General features: G+C 38.9%; 1 protein-coding gene across 1 annotated transcript in view; it reads left to right on the forward strand.

Moving 5' to 3' along the window:
- TMEM161B (transmembrane protein 161B) overlaps positions 1 to 19,052 on the forward strand; it is a 31,674-nt gene extending 12,622 nt beyond the window's left edge. Inside the window, exons 6-12 of the mRNA XM_028748063.2 lie at positions 2,002 to 2,153; positions 3,226 to 3,286; positions 5,894 to 6,034; positions 7,749 to 7,862; positions 9,553 to 9,727; positions 10,555 to 10,651; positions 12,061 to 19,052. Coding sequence (XP_028603896.1) covers positions 2,002 to 2,153; positions 3,226 to 3,286; positions 5,894 to 6,034; positions 7,749 to 7,862; positions 9,553 to 9,727; positions 10,555 to 10,651; positions 12,061 to 12,338 — 1,018 coding nt within the window. The 3' untranslated portion in view covers positions 12,339 to 19,052. The remainder of the gene's footprint in view (positions 1 to 2,001; positions 2,154 to 3,225; positions 3,287 to 5,893; positions 6,035 to 7,748; positions 7,863 to 9,552; positions 9,728 to 10,554; positions 10,652 to 12,060) is intronic.
- The last annotated feature ends 1,738 nt before the right edge of the window (positions 19,053 to 20,790 follow it).

The raw sequence follows: 20,790 nt of genomic DNA on the forward strand, positions 1-20,790 counted from the left end.
GCATTCTCTTGAAGCTTTAGACATGCTTTAACTTAAGACATTTGCTAACTTTGAAAAAGGATAGCACTGCATTATCTACTGGATAGCTCAGTCGGTTAGAGTGTGGTGCTGATAATGCCAAGGTTGCAGGTTCGATCCCCATAAGGGAGATCTGCATATTCCTGCATTGCAGGGGGGTGGATTAGATGATCCTCAGAGTCCTTTCCAACTCTATGATTCTATGCTGGCTACACCCACCCACACTCACAACCTCTCATATTGTATGGAATGAGATCTCAATTGAAGAGTTTTGTGCACTAGTTTGCATCTCTTGTTGCTGAAATCTGTCTCCTCAACCATAACTTGCCCACCCAAAAAACCCAGATGGATATATGGGCAAAAAAAATATGAAGAATCTGACAGCGCTCAAAAGGTGGTGGCACCAGTTGTATGTAGCAGCCTTCTTTGTACTCCAATCTGGTCAACTCCTACAGCTTCTGTACATTGTCACATAATTAAGAAAACAGACCACTGCTGCTTCTATAACAAGTGCTGGTCAAACAGCTTTCTGAAGAGAAGCTTCATAATGAGTCTAAACTGGTTGAAGTAGAGGAGGCAGAGTTCAGTGCAAGATGTTGGTGTCTCTTGAGCTGATAAAGTCAAATGAAACAAAATATTCACAGTGTTCCTTGTACGTGGATAGCGGTTTAATCAGTGTAGTTCATGGCTAAAATAATATTTACCTCTATGCTATGAATCAAATAAATGCCCAATAGGAGGTGACATTCTTAAGTATGCATACTGAAATGTGCATTGGGCATTGTTGACTAATGACTCCCCAGGCCATAGAGTGTATGTACATTCAAATTCTGATGTACATTATATTAAGAATCAGTATGGATTGATACAGTTAATAAGTGCTTGTTTGTGCTCTTAAAAGTGTTGCTTCAGTAGCGATATGTCTGCATTAGTTGACTAACAGTCAGTACTGTATTGTGTTCTTGATTTTCTTTTTTTAATGAAAACTCATTATGTTATTTAAACTATTTTAAAGTCTTTTGGAAACTGATGATAGTGTGATTAATAGAGGAAGAATGATTGTGTGATCATGTTATCAAGTCATGTTTTCAACTTCTGCATAAAATTTGTTAAATTCTGGAGTTTCTGATCAGAAAGGCTGTAAGCTTTAATATCCTAATATCTCAATTTAATTCCAGCTTCCTTTAAAATAAGTGAAATTAGTATTCAACTGTACGAAAAGCTTGTTTGGTTTCTACAAAATAGTTGGTTTTGGATGTAACTTGAGAGAAATCAAACTTTGTTAAGATCAACTCCTTTTATACTTCATTTCTGAATAAATCCTTGATGCTAGCTCTCTTTAAATACATCTCTTTAATAGGTAAACTGGAAGTTGTATCTAATTGTGTCCCTCTGGTGATGGGAGGCTCGTTGTTTCGAAAGTGGCTTCCATTAGTGATAAGGGGGGAGAGTTGGTTTTAATTTATACCCTCTGCACCACCCAATCTACTCCAGGGAGTTTGGAGACCCTTAGGAAAACCAGGAGTCACGCAGGGGATGCCCTTCCCCTCACAAACCCTTCTACCAGTGGAAACTTCTGCCGAATTAAGCAGCCTTCCATCAGCAAAGAGACACACCAGGATCTGAGCAGCTAGATGCACTATGTACGTAGTAGAATTTTATTTATTTTTACTTTGATCAGCAACCCTCCCCCATTCCATATCATTAACTTCTTTTGGTTGAACTTACCTCTGTTTGAAGAGGAAGGGACCATGTGGCATATTGGAGCTACGTGCTGATGATGAAACATAAGCCAAATTCCCTTTGGGCATATGAAACTAGTTGTCTGATTTTTTTGTAATAAATTTAGTATGTGTTGGCAGCACTGTGTTTAAACAAATCCATTCAGCTATGCTTTCTCCATATAATTTTCATCGTAAGCTAATTTTTGGCTAATCTACGGATTGTACAAAACTGTTCTTTTCCTTAACTATTCTTATGTAGCAAAATATTGTTTTCATTAACTGCACACTACTTCAAAGTAGAAGAGGGAGGTGAGCGATCCGTCTGCGTAACCTTTGGCTTCTTTTTCTTTGTCAAAGCCATGACCATTCTAATAGTAACAGAAAATTATCTAGAATTTGGACTCGAATCAGGTAAGACAATAAAACGTTATGTTTGGGCAACATTAATATCATTTAGTTGGATCCAGAGAAATGTTTATACAATATTTATCTATTTCCAAAATTTATAGACTCCTATTCACCATAGGTCACAAAACGATTTACAGAGCAGTCCATAAAACAAATCACCGATCAAATAATTTGGTGTTTAAAACAATAATAAATTATAAAGTGGGCATAATACAACTTCTTTTAAATACATGCTGGAATTGAAAGGAGACCAGTGGAAGGTGACCTTTTCATCTGGCAATCCCCAAGCCCCCCCCCCAACCCCTGGGCCCTGCCCAACAGGGTAGGATGTGGAACAGGAGGAAGGGGGGGATAATGTAAAATCAGGTGGAAATACTTGTGCTGCTCTGGTTCGCCAGAAGCTGCTTAGTCATGCTGGCCACATGACCCGGAAGCTGTCTGCGGACAAACACCTGCTCCCTCAGCCTATAGAGCAAGATGAGCGCCGCAATCCCAGAGTCATCCACGACTGGACCTTTACCATTACCACTACCTTCTGTGTACAAGATCTCTCATAGAAAGTGGTTCTGCAAAATTTCCAGCACTAACCTTTTTCTGCTCTGCACCGCCACATCACAGCACACCATATGTGTGGAGCCAAAGTTCAGCCCAGTGTGTGTTTTACAAACAGATTCTTTCTCAAAATATTTACTACTCTTTTGCCTACTTCTAACCTTAGCTTGTTTTCATTTCTTCAGCTCTTTCCCCATTACTGCAGTTGCCTGAAGTACCTCTTCTAGAAATTGGTTATGCTCTTAGGTTGTAATTTAGGCCCATTAAGATCAACACTGTTGACTTCAGGTGGATATAGATTGCACTCTTAAAAAGAAGACACAGTCTGTTCACCCTTAAGAGAACATACAAATAGCTGAGAGAGATTTTCCAAGGCCTTGCCTGTTCATAATTGAATTAGAGCATTCTGACTGGCGAATGCAGAAAAACCTGGCTAACATTTGAAAATTACCTCTAAAATGTTTTGTGTTGCTAGTGTTTTGAGATTCTGCATTTCACCTTGTGCAAAATTTTCCACATGCAGGCTTCTCAAATTTTTCAGAAAGTGCTGTGCAGTTTTTTGAAAAGCAAGGCTTGGAATCCCAGTAAGTATAACAAACAACTATGTAGAGATGCGTATTGTTACTACTGGGTTCTATTCAACTATATTTTACTCAGAAAGGACCCCCTGAAATTAATGGCTATGATTAAGGCATTCATTTCAATGGCTCTACTCTGAGTAAAGGCTAATTGAATGCAACCCATTGAAATGTTATCCATGCTCTCATTTTAGTTGAATTTTGTTTGTATTAATGTTCTTTAAATCACAGGAGCACACGGGACAAGGGTTTCAAACCCAGCAAAGCCTTTCACATTCTGTTCATGACAGTAATTCTTTGTATACCTCAAACTGCTTCTGAAACTGTTGGGTACAGCTTCTGATGTGGCACATGAGAGCTGCTCTTGACAGAAAATAAAGATTCCACTCGACTTTCATGATACAGGTCCTGTTGCAGTAGGACCTCATATTCCTGAATACCACATTCCTGATGTACCAGATCACGCTTTCTATTTTTCAGTTACTCCTTTTGAATTTGTAGAAACTGCAAAAGCCTATGAATCAAATGTTTTCGAAATGGGAGTTCATAATTTGCAACTCCACACTTTTAGAGGAACGGTGATGAAATGCAAGTGAGAACAGGGCTCCTGTCCTTTTTTAATTATTAAGTTTAGTTGCATAACTAGCTGCAATCGCTGAAATTTCTTATTGTATTGGAACTCTGTCTTTTTCTTGAGTCTTGGTGGCCTGGCTTCAGGATGCGAACAGGGCTCCGGAACAGATCCCGTTCGCATCCAGAGGTACCACTGTATTTTGTTGGAAGCCACCCAGAGTGGCTGGGGAAACCCAGCCAGATGGGCAGGGTATAAATAAATTATTATTATTATTATTATTATTATTATTATTATTATTATTATTATTATTATTATTGGCTCAATGGTGAGGCCAACAAGACTCGAGAAAAAGACCGAGAGTCCTGTTCTCACGCGCGTGGCGTTATTTCGAGCGTCTGCGCATGCGCGAGTGGCAAAACCTGGAAGTAATGCGTTCCATTACTTCCTGGTAGCCGCGGAGCGCAACCCGAAAACCCTCAACCCGAAGCTACTTCAACCTGAGGTATGAGTGTATTAAAATACAATAGTCTGTCAAACATTAAAAGCATCCCTAAACAAAGCAGTATCTAACTAATTCTGACCACTGTCGTGGTCAGAAATTCAATTCTGATAATCATCAGGTGAAATCTCCAACTTGTTCATCCACAGATGTAACAGATTCTTTAAAAGTTGCTAGCAGTAAAGGGTGACAGTGGGCAAAACGATATTGTTCTCCATCCTGTGGTACGCTACAGCATCAGTGTCATGATTTGAAGGGTGTGTGAGATTATACACTTAAAATAACCTTAGAAATGATGAGTTGGAAGGGACCACAATTCCAATTAGTCCAACCCCCTGCTATGCAGGGAACTTTTGCTCACGACCCTGAGATTAAGAGTCTCATGCTCTACCAACTGAGCTCTCTCTTATGTATGAAACACACAAGTGGAACCTTCAACAAAAATATTGCATTGTGGAGCGTTCCTATTCAGAATGCAAGCCTTACCCTCTTATAGGATATTCCGTTCCACTCCCTCTTCCATTCCACTCTGTTCCCACTGACCATGCTAAGCCCTCACCTATCATGTTTTTGGTGTTCTTCTCCTGCCCAAGTGCACACAGATTTTTTGGGTACTTTTGTAAACCTGGGGTTTTCCCCAAACGTGCTCCTGTTACCTCTCCTGGGTGTGATTCATCATGTTGCCTATATAAGTATCCACAAATGGAGAAAGAATTTTCAATTAGTATATAGCAAGAGTGGGCAACAGGATCTGGTGGACAGGCTAGTGCCACCCCACCCCAAACACCCATCAATCATCGAATGCCAGGTGACCTATTTTATCTACAGTGGGGCTTGCAAAACACTATATACAGCACTCTGCAAGCCCTTACAACTGGTTGATTGTTGAGGCTTGCAAAACATAATGCAAATCTACTTTTAGCCCAGTTGCATCTTTCCCTGTATCTCATATGAGGTTATGTGTAGGTATGGTTTGGTCAAAATGGCCTGGCAGGACAAATTGGAATATCTGGCAGACCTAATTTGACCCATGGGCTAGGTTCCTTACTACTGATACATTGATGTTGACACACAGAGATGCACACATGCACCTGCTATTCCTCTCCTGTAAAAAACAATGAACAACCCATTATTGGGCAGCAAGTACCAAAGCAGCTTTTGCATAAATGACTTGATATCTCAGAATACACTTTTTTACTATTACAGTCATACCTCTTGTTACATTTGCTTCAGGTTGAGTGCTTTCAGGTTGCGTCCTGTGGCAACCCGGAAGTACCAGAAAGGGTTACTTCCAGGTTTTGCTGGAACGGATCCCATTCGCAACCAGAGGCATCACTGTATGCATTCTGCAAGAGTAGATTGGTTTAATATTTCTGATTTTCAGTAATAAGTGTATTTCTTAACAGTTGGAAGGGAAATAATGGCTTTTGTTTGCTTTTTTGTTTTCCTTTGTCATGTTATGTAAGAGCAAAATATATACTATATCCTTAAAATGTTGGAAAAGTTGACCATTGTTTCCCCTTTCCCCTTTTTTTCTTAGGGGTCCTGTTTCTAAACTAACCTTCAAATTCTTCTTGGCTATCCTTTGTTCGTTTATTGGTGCTTTTTTGACATTCCCTGGATTGAGATTGGCTCAGATGCATCTGGATGCTTTGAGTTTATCAACTGAAAAAATCACCCAGTAAGCCACGTCATGTATTACTTTGCTTAAATAGTAATATTTGGGCAGCACTTTTTCTTTTTCCTCAGCTAAAATATCAATTCATAACCAGTTATCAGTGTACAATAAAAGTCAAGGAAAGGCTGGAAAAGTCAAGGAAAGTTGTAGCAATTGTTCTGCATGCAGAAGGTTTCAGATTCAGTCCCATGCATCTCCATGCAGAGCTTGAAAAGATTCCTTTTTGCAACTCTGAAGAGCTGCTATTGATTGGTGTAGAAAGTACGGATCTAATGGACCAATAATCTGACTCTGTATAAGGCAACTTCCTATTTTCCTAATGAGAATATGGCTAAACCATCTATTAAACATTTTAAAAGAAGAAAAGGCAGGGGTGAGGAGAGGAGGAAAACGAGACTTGTGTTCAGAAGTCTTAAAGGTGAATACCCGGAACAGTTGAATATCTGAACAGAACACATTTATTCAGTGAGGAACCTGGCATAGTGCAGGTGAAGTGGCCCGTGCTGTCTTAAGGCACAGCGGTGGCAGCTCCGAATTGTGTGTGATATCTGAGACCCCAGGAATGTTCAAGAATGCTGGACAGGAATAATAACATCATGGTTGCCTGTGCCTGTAAGCAACCTTGCTGCTGCATTCTGAACAAGCTGCGAATGATGGAGAAGCACTGTTGGAAACCCCTATAAGAGGATTAACAGACATTTAGTCCTGTGGCTAACCCAGAGATAGGTTGCAGTGGCGGGTCAGCCTGGGAAGTAGTTTAGGGACATTATGCCACTGTGAAGAATCCTCAGATGACTTGATCATTGGATATGCTCATAGAAAAGTCACAGAAAAAGATGATGCCCATAAATTATACTTGATCTGCTGCCTTCTGTTGGGCCCCATTCACAAGCAGAAAAACCCAAGGGAAAACATTAGTTTCATACCAGCTACCTCTTTCTACCTGCATTGCCTTAGTGCTTTCAAATTGCAGATATGTTGTTTGCTAACTAAACAGTTTATCTGTTTCAAAGTTTCCTTCTCTACTGTCTAATCAACAAATGTGCTACTTTAGAATAACAGTAACTATTATATTTTGGTTCATTAATAAATTTGGGAATCAGGTTTGGTGTGTGGATTAGGGGTGAAGCTGTGCATTCATTGGAATTCCCTACACTTAGCTTGACTGTCAATGTAATAGACTGAAATATCTGTTCGGGAACCCCAATGAGCCTGCCAGAGAGTGTAGGGAATTCCTGGGCACATAGCTAACTCATATTCAGTGCTATTGAGACTTTCTGAGCTTCACTGTTGCACTGTGCAACTGGATAGTGAATCTTACAATATAATCTAAATTGAAAATTTGGTAGTGGCAAGCAAGCTAGAGTCATTATGGGTCTTCTTCCTGAAGAAATGATGATGATTTATTAAATTTATATACTGCCCTCCATCTATAGATCTCAGGGCGGTTCACAACATAAAAATACAAGATTACCCCCATATACAAAATACATATTAAATACAAGAACAAAAACAAACCAGCAACCTTGCCCAGGATTAAATACAGGAGCTCCAGCATTTTCAGTGACATTTTGAAAACCAGCATCCTAGCAGATAAAACAAATGTATCAGAAGGGTTATGAGCTAGTTTGTATGTATTTTACTTTATTTTCAACACAGCAGTTTGAAAATGCAGTTATTATGGTGCATTCATTTTGTTTCTCTATTTAACTTTCAGAACTCTGCTGCATATAAACTTCCTGGCACCCCTCCTGATGGTCTTATTGTGGGTAAAACCCATTACTAAGGACTATATAATGAATCCCCCATTGGGAAAAGAGAATGTGCCTTTGTAAGTTGCTCTTAAACCTACCTTGTAAAATCTTACCGTACATGTACCACTTTGTAAAGGGACATGGGTGATGCTGTGGTCTAAATCACTGAGCCTCTTGGGCTTGCTGATCATAAGGTCGGCAGTTCAAATCTCTGTGACGAGGTGAGCTCTCATTGCTTTGTTACAGCTCCTGTCAACCTAGCAGTTCAAAAGCATACCAGCACAAGTAGGTAAATAGGTGCCACTGCGGCATGAAGGTAAACAGCATTTCCATGGGCTCTGGCACTTGTCACGGTGTCCAGAAACCGTTTAGTAATGCTGGGCACATGATCTGGAAAAGCTGTCTGCAGACAAATTCCATCTGTCTCGGCCTGAAAGCAGAGATAAGTGCTGCATTCCATAGTCAAATTCGACTGGACTTAACCATCCAGGGCTCCTTACTTTTATCTTTTTTACTTTCTAAACCATTATAGCTCTGTTCAGTGGAAAGAGGACAACTTAACAATTGCCCCAGCTTTAATACTTGGAATTTTGTTCTTTTTTAGTACCAAGGAATATAACATATATTATGGTAGCTTGTTATTCATTCTTTTCTAATGGTTTAACTTTGATGGTAGTAACATAGAGAAAGGCAGCCACTGAAATCAAGAAAAGGCACTGGTTAATGTTATCAACAGAACCTACTCCTTGGTCTACAGAGATCTCAACTATTAATACCACTATATTCCCTATTTGGCTATAACTGCAAAGGAGGCAGCTGGTTATGTAAATCACTGAGAAACTGTAATGCAAAGGATCTGTTGATCTTTAGGCATTGGGGAGAAGCTCCTGAAAGTTAGCTATAACCACTGCGTGCACAAAAATTGTTATATTTTAATATGCAATGTTCTTACACATCTGCTATGAATTCTTTGGTAAATACAGATGGCAAGGGTCTATATTTGGTGCTTGTCCTCCTGGCTCCTTCAAGCAAATCTTGCTTTGCACTTCATAAAAATGTTTATATTTAATTTCATAACTGTCACTGGGAGGTGGGGAGGAAGTGTTTAATAATAACTTAAGAACTTGCTTGTGAGCATAAATGGCACCATCTTATAGCTTGTCTAGCTCTCTGTAACAATGAAACAAGTTCTGGGCTTGGATAGGATTTTTTTTAGCATGAACAGCATACAGAACAATTTGGAAGATTTCTTGTAATTGCTTGACATTTAATAGAACTGTGGCATGAGATAGAATGCGAATGAGACTGCAATACAAAGCCCAAAGCAGTAAAAAGACCAAATATCCTGTCCAGTAAACTGCATAAATTAAAAAGTCAGTATTAATTATCTTCTGTTGCATCCCACTGCCTGTAAAAATACACTGAACATATTTTTGTCCTTCTCTTTGACAAGGGAAAAGAAAGACAAATTGGTCAAGACTCATTTATTTACTTGAGTACATATTGCACCCAGTATCTAAAAATCTCTGAGATAGGAATGCTAACTATAAAGTAGTAGTAATAAGAGATTTTCTACACTCCCTCTCTTAAAGGCTTGTGACCATCAACATCTCTGTATGTTCCATTGATATTTGAATGGTTTCACTCTGTAGTGGAATTGTTTCTTTCAGCACTCCAGCAATCTTGTACAAAATGGAAAATATGTGCTTAGTACAGTGTAGGGTGTCCTTTGGAAAATCACTGCATTCCTTTTTCTCTAATCTACAGAATGTCAGAAGCAACATTTGATACTCTCAGGTTGTGGATTATAATTCTCCTGTGTGCTTTGAGGTTAGCCATGATGCGTAGTCATCTCCAAGCCTATCTTAATTTAGCACAGAAATGTGTGGATCAAATGAAAAAGGAAGTTGGCAGAATAAGTACAGTTGAACTACAGAAAATGGTAAGCCTGCCCGAAAGAATAATAGTGTGTATAAAACAAATGAAGTAACTAATGATATATTTAGACTTATGATATATATATTTAAATTCATGAGTACAGAACTCTCCCATCTTGTATTTATAGTCAACCAAATGTTATCTGGAATCATGGTACTGTGACTTTAGGGACATTTAAATCTAATATTTTCTGGCAATAATCACTTCTTTTCATTAGTTCTAAAGGATATTACTGCAATTCTAATGGTTAGTTGATAGAGCAATTCATGACATTGTAGGAGGGAAACAGTGGTTATCAATGAAAACGGCTGTTTTGATTGAAGGCTAAAATACAATGAAAGTTGCAATCAGCAGATCTATGTTTTTTTGCCTTGGAGAAATTGTTTAGTGTTATGGTAGTGGGAGTCCCTTTGATTTTCAAGGTGTAATACTACTTTAACGAGACGAGTACATGAATGGTAAATCTATTCCTAATGTAAACTATATACTTGCTTTTAGGGAGTGTTTAGGACAGAAATAGCAAACAGATTTCAAAGGGATCACTATTAAAATTGCATGGGTTTTCAGATTGTTCTGTTCAGTGTTGTGATTTAGTCTTTTACTCTATTCTGATACTATGTATGCTTTAGATTTCAGCTTGTGATTTAGTTACTGCATTCTTTCTTGTAAACTTTTCAGAAGGTTTTTCTGTTAAGTGAAAGATAAATTATACAAAATAAACAGCTTCTAAACTATTTGATAATACCAACAACTGTGCTTAATTGCTTGCTATGTGATAGTCATACTGCATTGGCTTGTGCACTGAGTTACTCGATATTTTTGTTAACTTAGGTGGCCAGAGTGTTTTATTACCTTTGTATAATTGCACTTCAGTATGTGGCGCCTCTGGTTATGCTGCTTCACATGACTCTGCTGCTGAAAACTTTAGGTAAGATGTATCCAATAAAGAAAAGAATCTGCTAAGTAATGCTGTTGTCTAAAACGGTATTATTTTGTTAAGTATTCTGGGAAGAAATGGCAAGCCAAGATGTTGAGGCACAACTGCTTGACAAGCATTCCTGCATGCTTCTGTGTACGTAGCTCTTATCTCTGTTGCAAATCCAGGAATAACTGGCAGGATGTGCATATATAAGACAGCTTGCAATTAGGGCAGTTCTTGCTCAACAACAGCTGAAGAACTGAATGTATCAGTGGTTTTGCATAAAACTGTAGAATAGTTATATTTTTGTGAAGGGCACACATGTATTTGTGCTTTCTGTCCATGAGATTCAAAATACGCTTGTTGGGCATAACATATTACACTCCCACTGCCTCCCACCAATAAGTGCTGTTCTTGCTAGAATGTATAAATCATTTCTTAGAGACACAAAGTTTGTTCAATACAAAATAATTTTCATTGGGAACTAGAGTTGGGAATAAGGTGAGCAGATGTTTTGGTCATTACTTGTAAAACTGTAGGACAGAGAAGCAGTATTTCTTTATTAGTCTTCTCTCTGTTATTTATAAAAAAATACTTTTACGTCACTATTCATAAAAAATATCAGAGTGGTTTATAATAATAGTATATAAAACCATACAGTAAAAACTGCACTAAAAAGTTAAAATCAGAACTCAGTTAACTATTATGGAATTCTTAATTTCCTGAATAGAAAGGTTTTCAGCAGGCATTTAAAAGTTGAAACAGAAGGCACCTCTATTGGTAGAGTGTTGCACAATAATGAGTTGATGACACTAAAGGCTTGGTTTCTTGTTCTTGTCAAATGAGCCTTTCCAGCTCAAGGAACAGCCAACAACATTCCTGCAGACGATGGCAGTGCTTGAGCTGGGATATAGGGGTTTAGGCAGTTCTCTTGAGGTACCTTGGACCTAAGTTGTTCAGGGTTTTATAAATTAATACAAGGACCTTGAATGTGGCTTCATATTAGATGGGTAGCTGGTGCAGAAGTTTTCCCCTTCCCAAGTCATGTATTCTTAATTTCTGAATTGGTGCGTGCTGTCCTAAACTTAATTTTATATCTCCAAGCTCAGGCTTTGCACACTAAAAACAAGAAGAAAGTATAACTTGTGATTTTGGAGCTTGCACATTTGACTTCAGGGGAGATATGCAAATTCCTGTTTTATCTGTTGCTGAGAGCAGGAAAAAGGAAATTAAGTTTGTATTGAGCAAAACTGCTTTGTGCATCTTGGGATTCAGGTGGCTTCCATTTTATTACCTTCTAGAAACTGGTTCAGCTCTTTACACCTTGAGCACTAGTCATATCCTTGCTTATGGACATATAATTTAAAATGATCAGAGAGACTATAACCCTTAACATCTGTCTTACTTTCCTCCTATAGGTAACTATTCCTGGGGCATTTATCCAGAAGCTACTTCAGATTTACCAGTGGAGAGCAGTCCACTGAGCAATTCAGTAAACTCTGAATCTTCATCTGATGATGGAAAGGTGAAGGTAACTGTAATACAGCTAACAATGGCACTGGCTAGCCTGAAGAACATTTTCACTCCACTCTTATTCAGAGGACTTCTCTCCTTCCTCACTTGGTGGATTGCTGCTTGTCTCTTTTCCACAAGCCTTTTTGGGCTGTTCTACCATCAATACCTAACAGTGGCATGACCTAACAAGTTCAAAGCTAGGAAGCCCATGTGCCCAAAGGAGACTGAAGAAAAAATGGAAGAAATAACACGACAAAGTCTTTTTCATAAATGCTTTCTCCATGTTCCGGGCAATTGTTGGGTAATGTTGGAAATCACAAACGAGTTTGCAACTTTGTTACCTAAAGTTGTAGGTAACGGCTGGATTGTTTTTGGACTGCTTTGAAATATGTCAGAAGTACCTTCTGTTTTGGTGAACTTCGTGCTGCCCTGAAAACACTGTGTTATTCAGTCATTGATTGGCTGATCTTAGTGGTGTTAAGGTACTAGGGTTAATAGTCACTGCATAGAAAATGGAACGTTCAACTGAGCCATATAAGGGGGTTGGAGAAGTTATCCTGTTGGCAAAAACATGGGTGACTTTTCTACTGAAGAGCAAAGTCATCCAACAGGACAAAGAAATACTGTATATTACAGTAAAGGGAGCTGTTTCAAAAGAGTTTATTGTAAATAAAATGCATGGACTCAGCAAGCATTTGTGCTAAAGGACTTGTTTACATATTACAGTAAGGGTATTGTATTGCAATATTGTGTCACTTGGTTACTTAATGTATGAATGTTCAGGAGTGTGCAGTTGTCAGACTTTAAAAGCATTTCACTCTTTGAGCACTCACATACTTGAAACGCATCTTTTAGTGGTTATAATGGAAGAGCAGTAAGTCATAAGACTGCGAGACTACTTGTACCTCACTCCTGCACATTCATGTATTAGAACTATGCAAAGTGGTATAATATGCTGAGGCTTCCACAGCATATGTGAGGCACTGTATCCTATAATGTAATGTGTCAGGAAGTCCTAAAGAATTTTCATATTGTAAAAGTAAATATATTGTTTCAGTCTTAATAGTCTTTTAAAAAATAATAAATGGCCATATGACTCCTTGGACGTATTGGTGCTAATATTTATCCACTTAGATCCATTTGGGTTTTACTGTTCTGAGATTAAGACAGATTTCATTGGATTCACAAGAAAGGTTGACACTAATCAAAGTCTCCTAAACTTATTTTACTATGTGTGTATAGTTAATAGATCACAAAAGGTGAAAATATTGAAATTTCCCTATGAATGTGTACTGCAGGACAGACAAGCTTGGGAGAATTAATAAGGGTTATGCTGTGAAAAGATTCATCAATGCCTTTAATTATAAGTAATCAAAGCTGCAATGTCAATGAAAGCACTGTAGTTCAGGAGTAGCCAGTGAGATGCTCTCCAGATATTATTAGACTCCATCTCCCGTCAGCCCTGGCAGCATGGCCAGTGATCAGGGACTATGGGAGTTAGGAGTCCAACAACATATTGAGGATACCGAGTTGGTTACCCTCTGCTCTAGAATTGTAGCAGATTTTGTAATTTTCAGTGAGCCACCTGCCCTGCCTGGCTGTTACAATCTTGTTATAATGGATACAGATTCTAGATGGTGTCAGCGTACGTTGCTCTGTTGTGGCCACCTTTTTGCTATGGCACATACAATACTGTATAGCAGTAGCTGCTGTCACCAGACTATTACCACCCTACAATATGGTACAAGTGCAATATGCAGAGTTAGCTCATGACAGCACCATGGATCACTGTATCACGCTCGTGCAGTAATTGCTATGCCCCGTCCTAAGTGTTCAGCTGTCACAGTAGCTGTTGGGACTATGTTAAGAAACTTTGCTAACCCAGGTGAAGAAACTCCAGCTAAAGCTTTTCATTTACTTGTCTGTATGTTCTATGTTGGTTGACAATGTTCAATTGGAAAGATAGAAGCAGCAGTTGGTCGTAAAACTGACTTTTCTAGCATTTTGCTTGTTTTTGTTTCAGGAACTAAACTGGGCATTCATATAGATAAGGTGGAAGGATTTCTTACTGTAGCATGAGAAACAGCAATTCACAATAATCTTAACAGTTCCCTCTAGTAGTGTAAACTTGAAAACGGGAACTTCTAGACAATTTGCCTTAGATTCTTCTGCCTAACCAAAAAGGCAGTATTCCCCAAATGCCAGGCTCACCTTCTAAACTGACTGTCTCTTCATTGTACTGCCTTTGTTGGGCCTTAAACTTAATTCATTATACTAGCCTTGGTTCTCTCTCTGTGTGTGCGCATAGACACAGCACATAGAAACCTGAGAATTGCCTTGTGGCATCAAACTTGTCATCCACATGCCCCCAAGAGGTTCACAATTAAGGCATGATGGAGACACCTGTCCCTTTTTGGTTGATCACATAATATGGAGGTTTCATTTCTCTGCCATAGCTTCTACACACTTTTGTTTTTCTACTTCAGCTCTAGCCTGTTATAACTTGGCCTGGAATGTCAGGGACTTGTAACATTACACCATTTGAGAAGAGTACTTAGTTAAGGCCTAAAACGGTACATTGTCACCTTCACTGCTGGTGTTTATGCACTTTATTCAGACAGAGAATGCTGTTAGGATTATAAATACTGTATCTCAAAGGTGATTATACTGGTGTAGAGTAGTTAAAAGAATGAGTCCAACTGGTGGCTTATTGACCATAACAGAGTCACACCCTGACCTAAAGGGAGCCATACCAGTAGTGTCATCACTTGTACTTAAAAGAGAGAGAGAAAGAAGAGAAAGATGAGTGTCTACCATCAAAAATTGGAATTCATTCCCATTAGCAGGGTGCATTTAAAGGACTGCAGGTCTGAAAACACCAAAGCTTAAGATTAAGAACCACAGAAAGAACTGAACAGAACAACGGTGAACGGTAGTAAAACTGATTTAAACATCTCTTGTACATCTCATTCTGCTAGTAATTATAAACCTGACCAGCTTTTTATAGGTAGGCAAGGTATTTGTGTAAAGTACTCAAGTGTTTCATTCATAGACCTGGCTTGCATGTAATGCTTTGACAAACAATGACTTAGTGGAAATGTGCGGGTTCCTGGAGACAAGATTCTGACTGCTTTTCTCCTCCGGTCCTGGTGCTTCCATTTTCCTGTGAACTAAAACATAGTTTTGCTTAGCATCACATCCAAAAACAGGCTTGTCGTTTAACACAATATGTAGCCAAGTTTTATTCTGTGGCATACCATTCATGATTTGTCTGGAGGAGATAAACCACTAGTCCAGATTCATGTGTAATGATAAACCCTAACTATGGCTTAGCTCACAGCCGCAGGACTGGAAGAGGAGCAAAATGGGTGCATCCTTCTCTCCAGGATCCCACACATTTGCTTGTTCTCACTAAGACTTGAAACCTTTTTATGAAGTGCCCTGGCAGGCTAACACTTTGTCAGTGATGCTGTGTAGACTCTGTGTTACTAGAATACCGTGTTACTAGAATACTTCACTTTGACTCTTTGTATGAAAAGTGCATGTGTACTTAAGCTGTTTGTCAGCTTTGCACAACTCACATCTGAACATTGCAAAGGCTGGTGATGTACAGACGGCATTCATTTGTTTAAGGAGAAGGAAAAAAATCAGAATCCAAACAGTTGTTCTGTTCTGAAGTGTGGTATCCAGCCTGAGGACTTAAAACCAAAAAAATAATGCAGTTTATTTAGTTTGAATGGTAGTAGGGCTTTATGGAATTGTGAAGGAAGCATTTTTTAAAAAAATAATGGCTTGGCTCCTAACACAAGCAAGTGGAAATCTACAATCACACAATGGAGCTTTCTTATCTCTCACTTCCACTGCAACCACTTGTTCCTGAAAAGCCACTTTTGAGGCATAAGATCCTCAGATATCATGGTACAGGAGTCTGCAGCAATAGAAATGGGGGGATATCCCTTTGGCTTGCACAGCTGCACTTTTGGATCCAAATCATTATATCAAACTTGGCCTGAAAAATATTGGTGTCCTGTGATGGCTTCTACAGCATTGACCATCCTTCTGAAAAACAGCCATGACTAAATAAATAAAATATCTAGGTTACAGTGGTGCTGATATGGTTTCACCCAGGGAATGTTGTTTTTCTGCACATAAATGTTCTCATCAAGTGATTTCACCATGCAACTTGCCTGCATATCAGAGCTTTCGCACTCAAGTTTCATAGAGAGGGGGTAGCTCTGTGTATGTGAAGGAATGTGCACCAGTGCCTCGATCAAAGTGAATGGGACAGCTTGCTTGCATAGGATTTCCATATGCTGATTGGAGCATACTGAGTGATCTCGTGCCCGTTTGTGCTATCGCACTTCCGATATGTATATGTGAGCTGGAGAACATGAAACATGGAAAAAAGATTGCGAAGGAAGGAAACAGTATGGAGATTGTAATAATTGTAATATTTGGGGTTATCAACAGTGGCTGAAACCCATGTCCGTCTTGATAAAAATACATAAAAATTGGATTTATTTTTTTTAAAAAATGCAAGTTCAAAAATAATATATGTTTAAAGGTATAGATCTTGCATTTGCTTGAATCTCTGATGTGACACACTATATAAATAACCCTTTCCATGCAGTTGATGCCTTTAGGTTGTCTTTAAATGCTTCTTAAGCTATGATACAACAATTTCAAGTAGAATTAGAACTGGCAACTTTTCTGGCTTTTAACAGGTGCATCTATTTCTTCATCACTGCACCACCATGTTTGCAGAAACTTTACCAGCCGAATTTCTCCTTGTCATATAATTGGTTTAAACATAAGAGCTTGCTGGGGGAGAGGTGGATGTTGGCAACAGTGAAATACAGAATTAATCTTTCATTGCTTCATGATACTACTATACTTTTGCCTGTGACTAAGCTTGCAAGGCAGATTAACTTCATTTTCTAAAAATGTTGGGGGTAACATAAAATTATACACCTGAGATCATTAGAAAAAAGTATCTTTTAAAAAAAACTTACTTTTTTTGTAAAATGCAGAACCTATAGAAAAGATGCTTTAAATTTTTCAGTACCATAGGGCAAGAACTATCTAGTCCTTACAAGAAACCATTACTTAAGCATCCCTGACCATCCAGCTTGTTTAAAATGCTCTAAGGAAGAAGAATCTATTGCCTTATGAGGCAATGTGTTCTGCTTTTGAACACTCTTAAGTTTCTCGTAGTGTTTCACCTAAACCGTTCTTCTTGCAACTTGAACCCATTGGTTTGAGTTCTACCCTCTCGAGCGCTAGAAAACAGATTTGATCCATCTGTGTGTCGGATAATATCATCTTTGACATCCTTGCTGTTTGGTCTCTTTAGAAGTGGGTGGTAAATTGGAACATTGTAGCAATGATAAGATAGACATTTAAGGCAGGAGTCACCTAACTTTGTCAGTGGAAGCCCTGAACATGGACTTCTGTTTGCAGAATGGAGTTTCCCCCCTCCTTCCTCACACCCCCAGAAGAGTGGACAAGGAGAAGAGAAGGAGGATCCTTTCATTTGGCAAGCTGCAATGCTTGTGCAGATGAAGCATTCATCATAGTGTGATATCAACTTAATATTGTATGGTTTCAACTTAATCTTGATCCAATGCAAACACATCTGAATGGCAGAAAACTTTCTTAGAAGCCATTCTGGGCTGTTGTGTGATAAAACCAAAAAGTAATATGAGAATTAACTTTTTGTTCACAGGTAAGAGAAAACAAATGACACACATAAACCAATAGACTGGATAGTCACTAATTTTAAGTGCATCTTTAAGTCCTAAATACAGTAACGGGAAGAAAGTCTCTCAGTGTTACTTGAAAGTAATCATGTTTAAGTCTTTAGCTTCTTATAACCAACAGACATCTCTATCTTCTTGGCTAACTGTTATTTTCTCAAAACCCACACACAGCTGGAGAATTCAGATGAGAAATGAGCTTCCCTATTTATTTATTTATTTATTCATTTATATAAAAAACCTTTTTAGTGGATCAGTCTACAAATCAAAGTGCAGTGTTTGTAACTGGAACTCCATAAAATTAAGATTGTACTGAAGGAAGCCCCCCCCCCCTTCAAGGGAAAAAAAGTGTATTCTATACTTTGTCCATCTCTCAGTTCATTGCCCAATGCAGTTAGTGTAATATTCCAGTATCCATAGGGTAGGCTATGCTTCAAAACCAGCAGCAAGTAAGAAGGTATATGCAAAAGGTGGGGGCCAGGAGACCTTCTATAACCTACAAATTTTTACACCATGTGTAAAGAAATCGTATTGCTTATTGCTATATTTTATGCCTGCAAATAAAAGCAATATATTAATCTGCTTTATATTTTTGCATGTCAGGCAGCACTTTACTAATAATGGTGGGAAAGGATAAGAGGTAGTTGTAATAAGGCTTGTAAACTGCTCTGTGCTCTGCAAGTGCTATAGAAATTATATCCCATTCAGTGTGTGTTGATACCAATGTAGTAAACACTGTGACTCAAGATTTTCTTTTTGTATAATTCGTCAAAATATTCTAGGAGGAGCCGGATTCTACAGTCTTCTCTGAAATGGGTTGCTGGCTAAACACCAGCCATACTGGATTTATATGAATGTTAATGCCTACTGTGGATAGCAGTAATTGCATCAATAAGTTTGCCTCTGCAAACTATCACTTCAGCTGGTGGGAAGCAATATCAATTACGCTGAATTTACTAGGCAATAGAATGTTCTTAGTACTGTAATGTTAATGTTCACTGTAACTTGACCATTTAACCTGTTCGTTTGTTCATACCATACACGTGGACTGTTACTGTATCTGTTCCTATTGAATTGCCCAGATCAGAAAAAAGGCAATTTATTCAAACCAAAGATCAATAAATATGTTGTGGTGTTGACTTCTTTTGTACATGTAGAATGGATACACTTGCTTGGTCTCTAAGATAGTACCACTGTTTGATTTGTCCTGTTTCAAAGCCCTTCTAAATATATTTTATGCACAGTGAATATTTACGGACCAAATCCTTAACTAAAGGCATTGCTGTTTCACAGAAGTTTTCTCAACATAATCATGTGCTTGGCATCCTGAGATCAATTGCTGTTGCTGTGCTTTTTATTTCTTTGGAGACTAGCAAAATAATGCTTAAAGAGGGAGTTGGGAACTTAGGAAAAGGACCCAAAAGTGCAACTGGAGTCCAAAGAGGAGGTATAGGAAACCTTGTTGGGAGTTGGGTGCTATCAACATGTTCCCATGCTTTTCCCACTTCCTTATTTTTCCAACTTCATGGTACTAAACTTTGTGGAATTTGAAAGGAACCATATTCCTTTGAGGGTTGTGGGATGTGTGTGTGTTGGTAAAGTAGTCTGCCTATACCTTTGAGATTTTCAGTTGTTTTTTGTTTTTTTTAAAGACAGCACAGTGTTACCTCAGGTTAAGTACTTAATTCATTCCGGAGGTCCGTACTTAACCTGAAACTGTTCTTAACCTGAAGTACCACTTTAGCTAATGGGGCCTCCCGCTGCCGCCGCGCCACCAGAGCACGATTTCTGTTCTCATCCTGAAGCAAAGTTCTTAACCTGGAGCACTATTTCTGGGTTAGCGGAGTCTGTAACCTGAAGCGTATGTAACCTGAGGTACCACTGTATCAAGCTATTCCAGTGTGTGAGAGTAGCTGCCATTTTTTATGGACTCGGGGAGGGGGGCAGGATTTGTCTCATGGATGAGGTGTGTGTATATATAAATAATCTAATGTAAAAATATAAAAAGCAAAATATAAAAATCTAATTTAAGTTATAGGTTGGAAAATATAAATTCTATAAATGTTACAACTGGGCAAATGCATGAGTTTTATGAGGTGCTGATCACTGAAGCACTACAGCCCACCCCAAAGAGTCACAGCCTCCATAACTGCACATCCCCTCCATCAAAGAATCTGTATGCTCTGCTCTACCTCAGCTGAAATTTATTTTGAAGTAGAGAAACTGTACTCAGGGTCCAGTTCATCCAACCACTTTGCTCTCCAATATTCTCCTTATGAGAGAAACCTGTACCTTACTGTGCCACAGGGCTAGCAGGTGTGATAACTGAAAAGATCAATTGCCTGAGGTAAATTTTGTTTTTGGTACCACACACTCTTTTATGTCTTATCCAGCCCAATCTCTCTAGTACAGTGGTACCTTGGTTCTCAAACTTAATCCGCTCCGGGAATCCATTCGACTCCCGAAACCATTCAAAAACCAAGGCGCAGCTTCCGATTGGCTGCAGGAGCTTCCTACACTCGATTGGAAGCCACGTTGGACATTCAACTTTTGAAAAACATTCGCAAACCGGAACACTCACTTCCAGGTTTGCGGTGTTCAGGAGCTGATTTGTTCTAGTACCAAGGTACACCTGTACTATAATTGTCTCCAGAGCCCAGTTTGGGGGCAGGAAAGCCAGGGAAATAGTTAAGTGGCTGCCCCATAAGTGACAACTCCCCACTAGCATCTATTGAGCAGCTGAAACAAACAAAGACGCATGACAGATGGCCATCCAACCTGTGCTTTAAAACCTCCAAGGAAGAAGAGTCCACAACCTCCCAAGGGAAACCGTTCCACTGTCAAACAGCTCTTGCTGTCAGAAAAAGTCTTTCCTGG

The sequence above is a fragment of the Podarcis muralis genome, chromosome 11 (assembly GCF_964188315.1).
Source record: "Podarcis muralis chromosome 11, rPodMur119.hap1.1, whole genome shotgun sequence".
NCBI classification, from domain to species: domain Eukaryota; kingdom Metazoa; phylum Chordata; class Lepidosauria; order Squamata; family Lacertidae; genus Podarcis; species Podarcis muralis.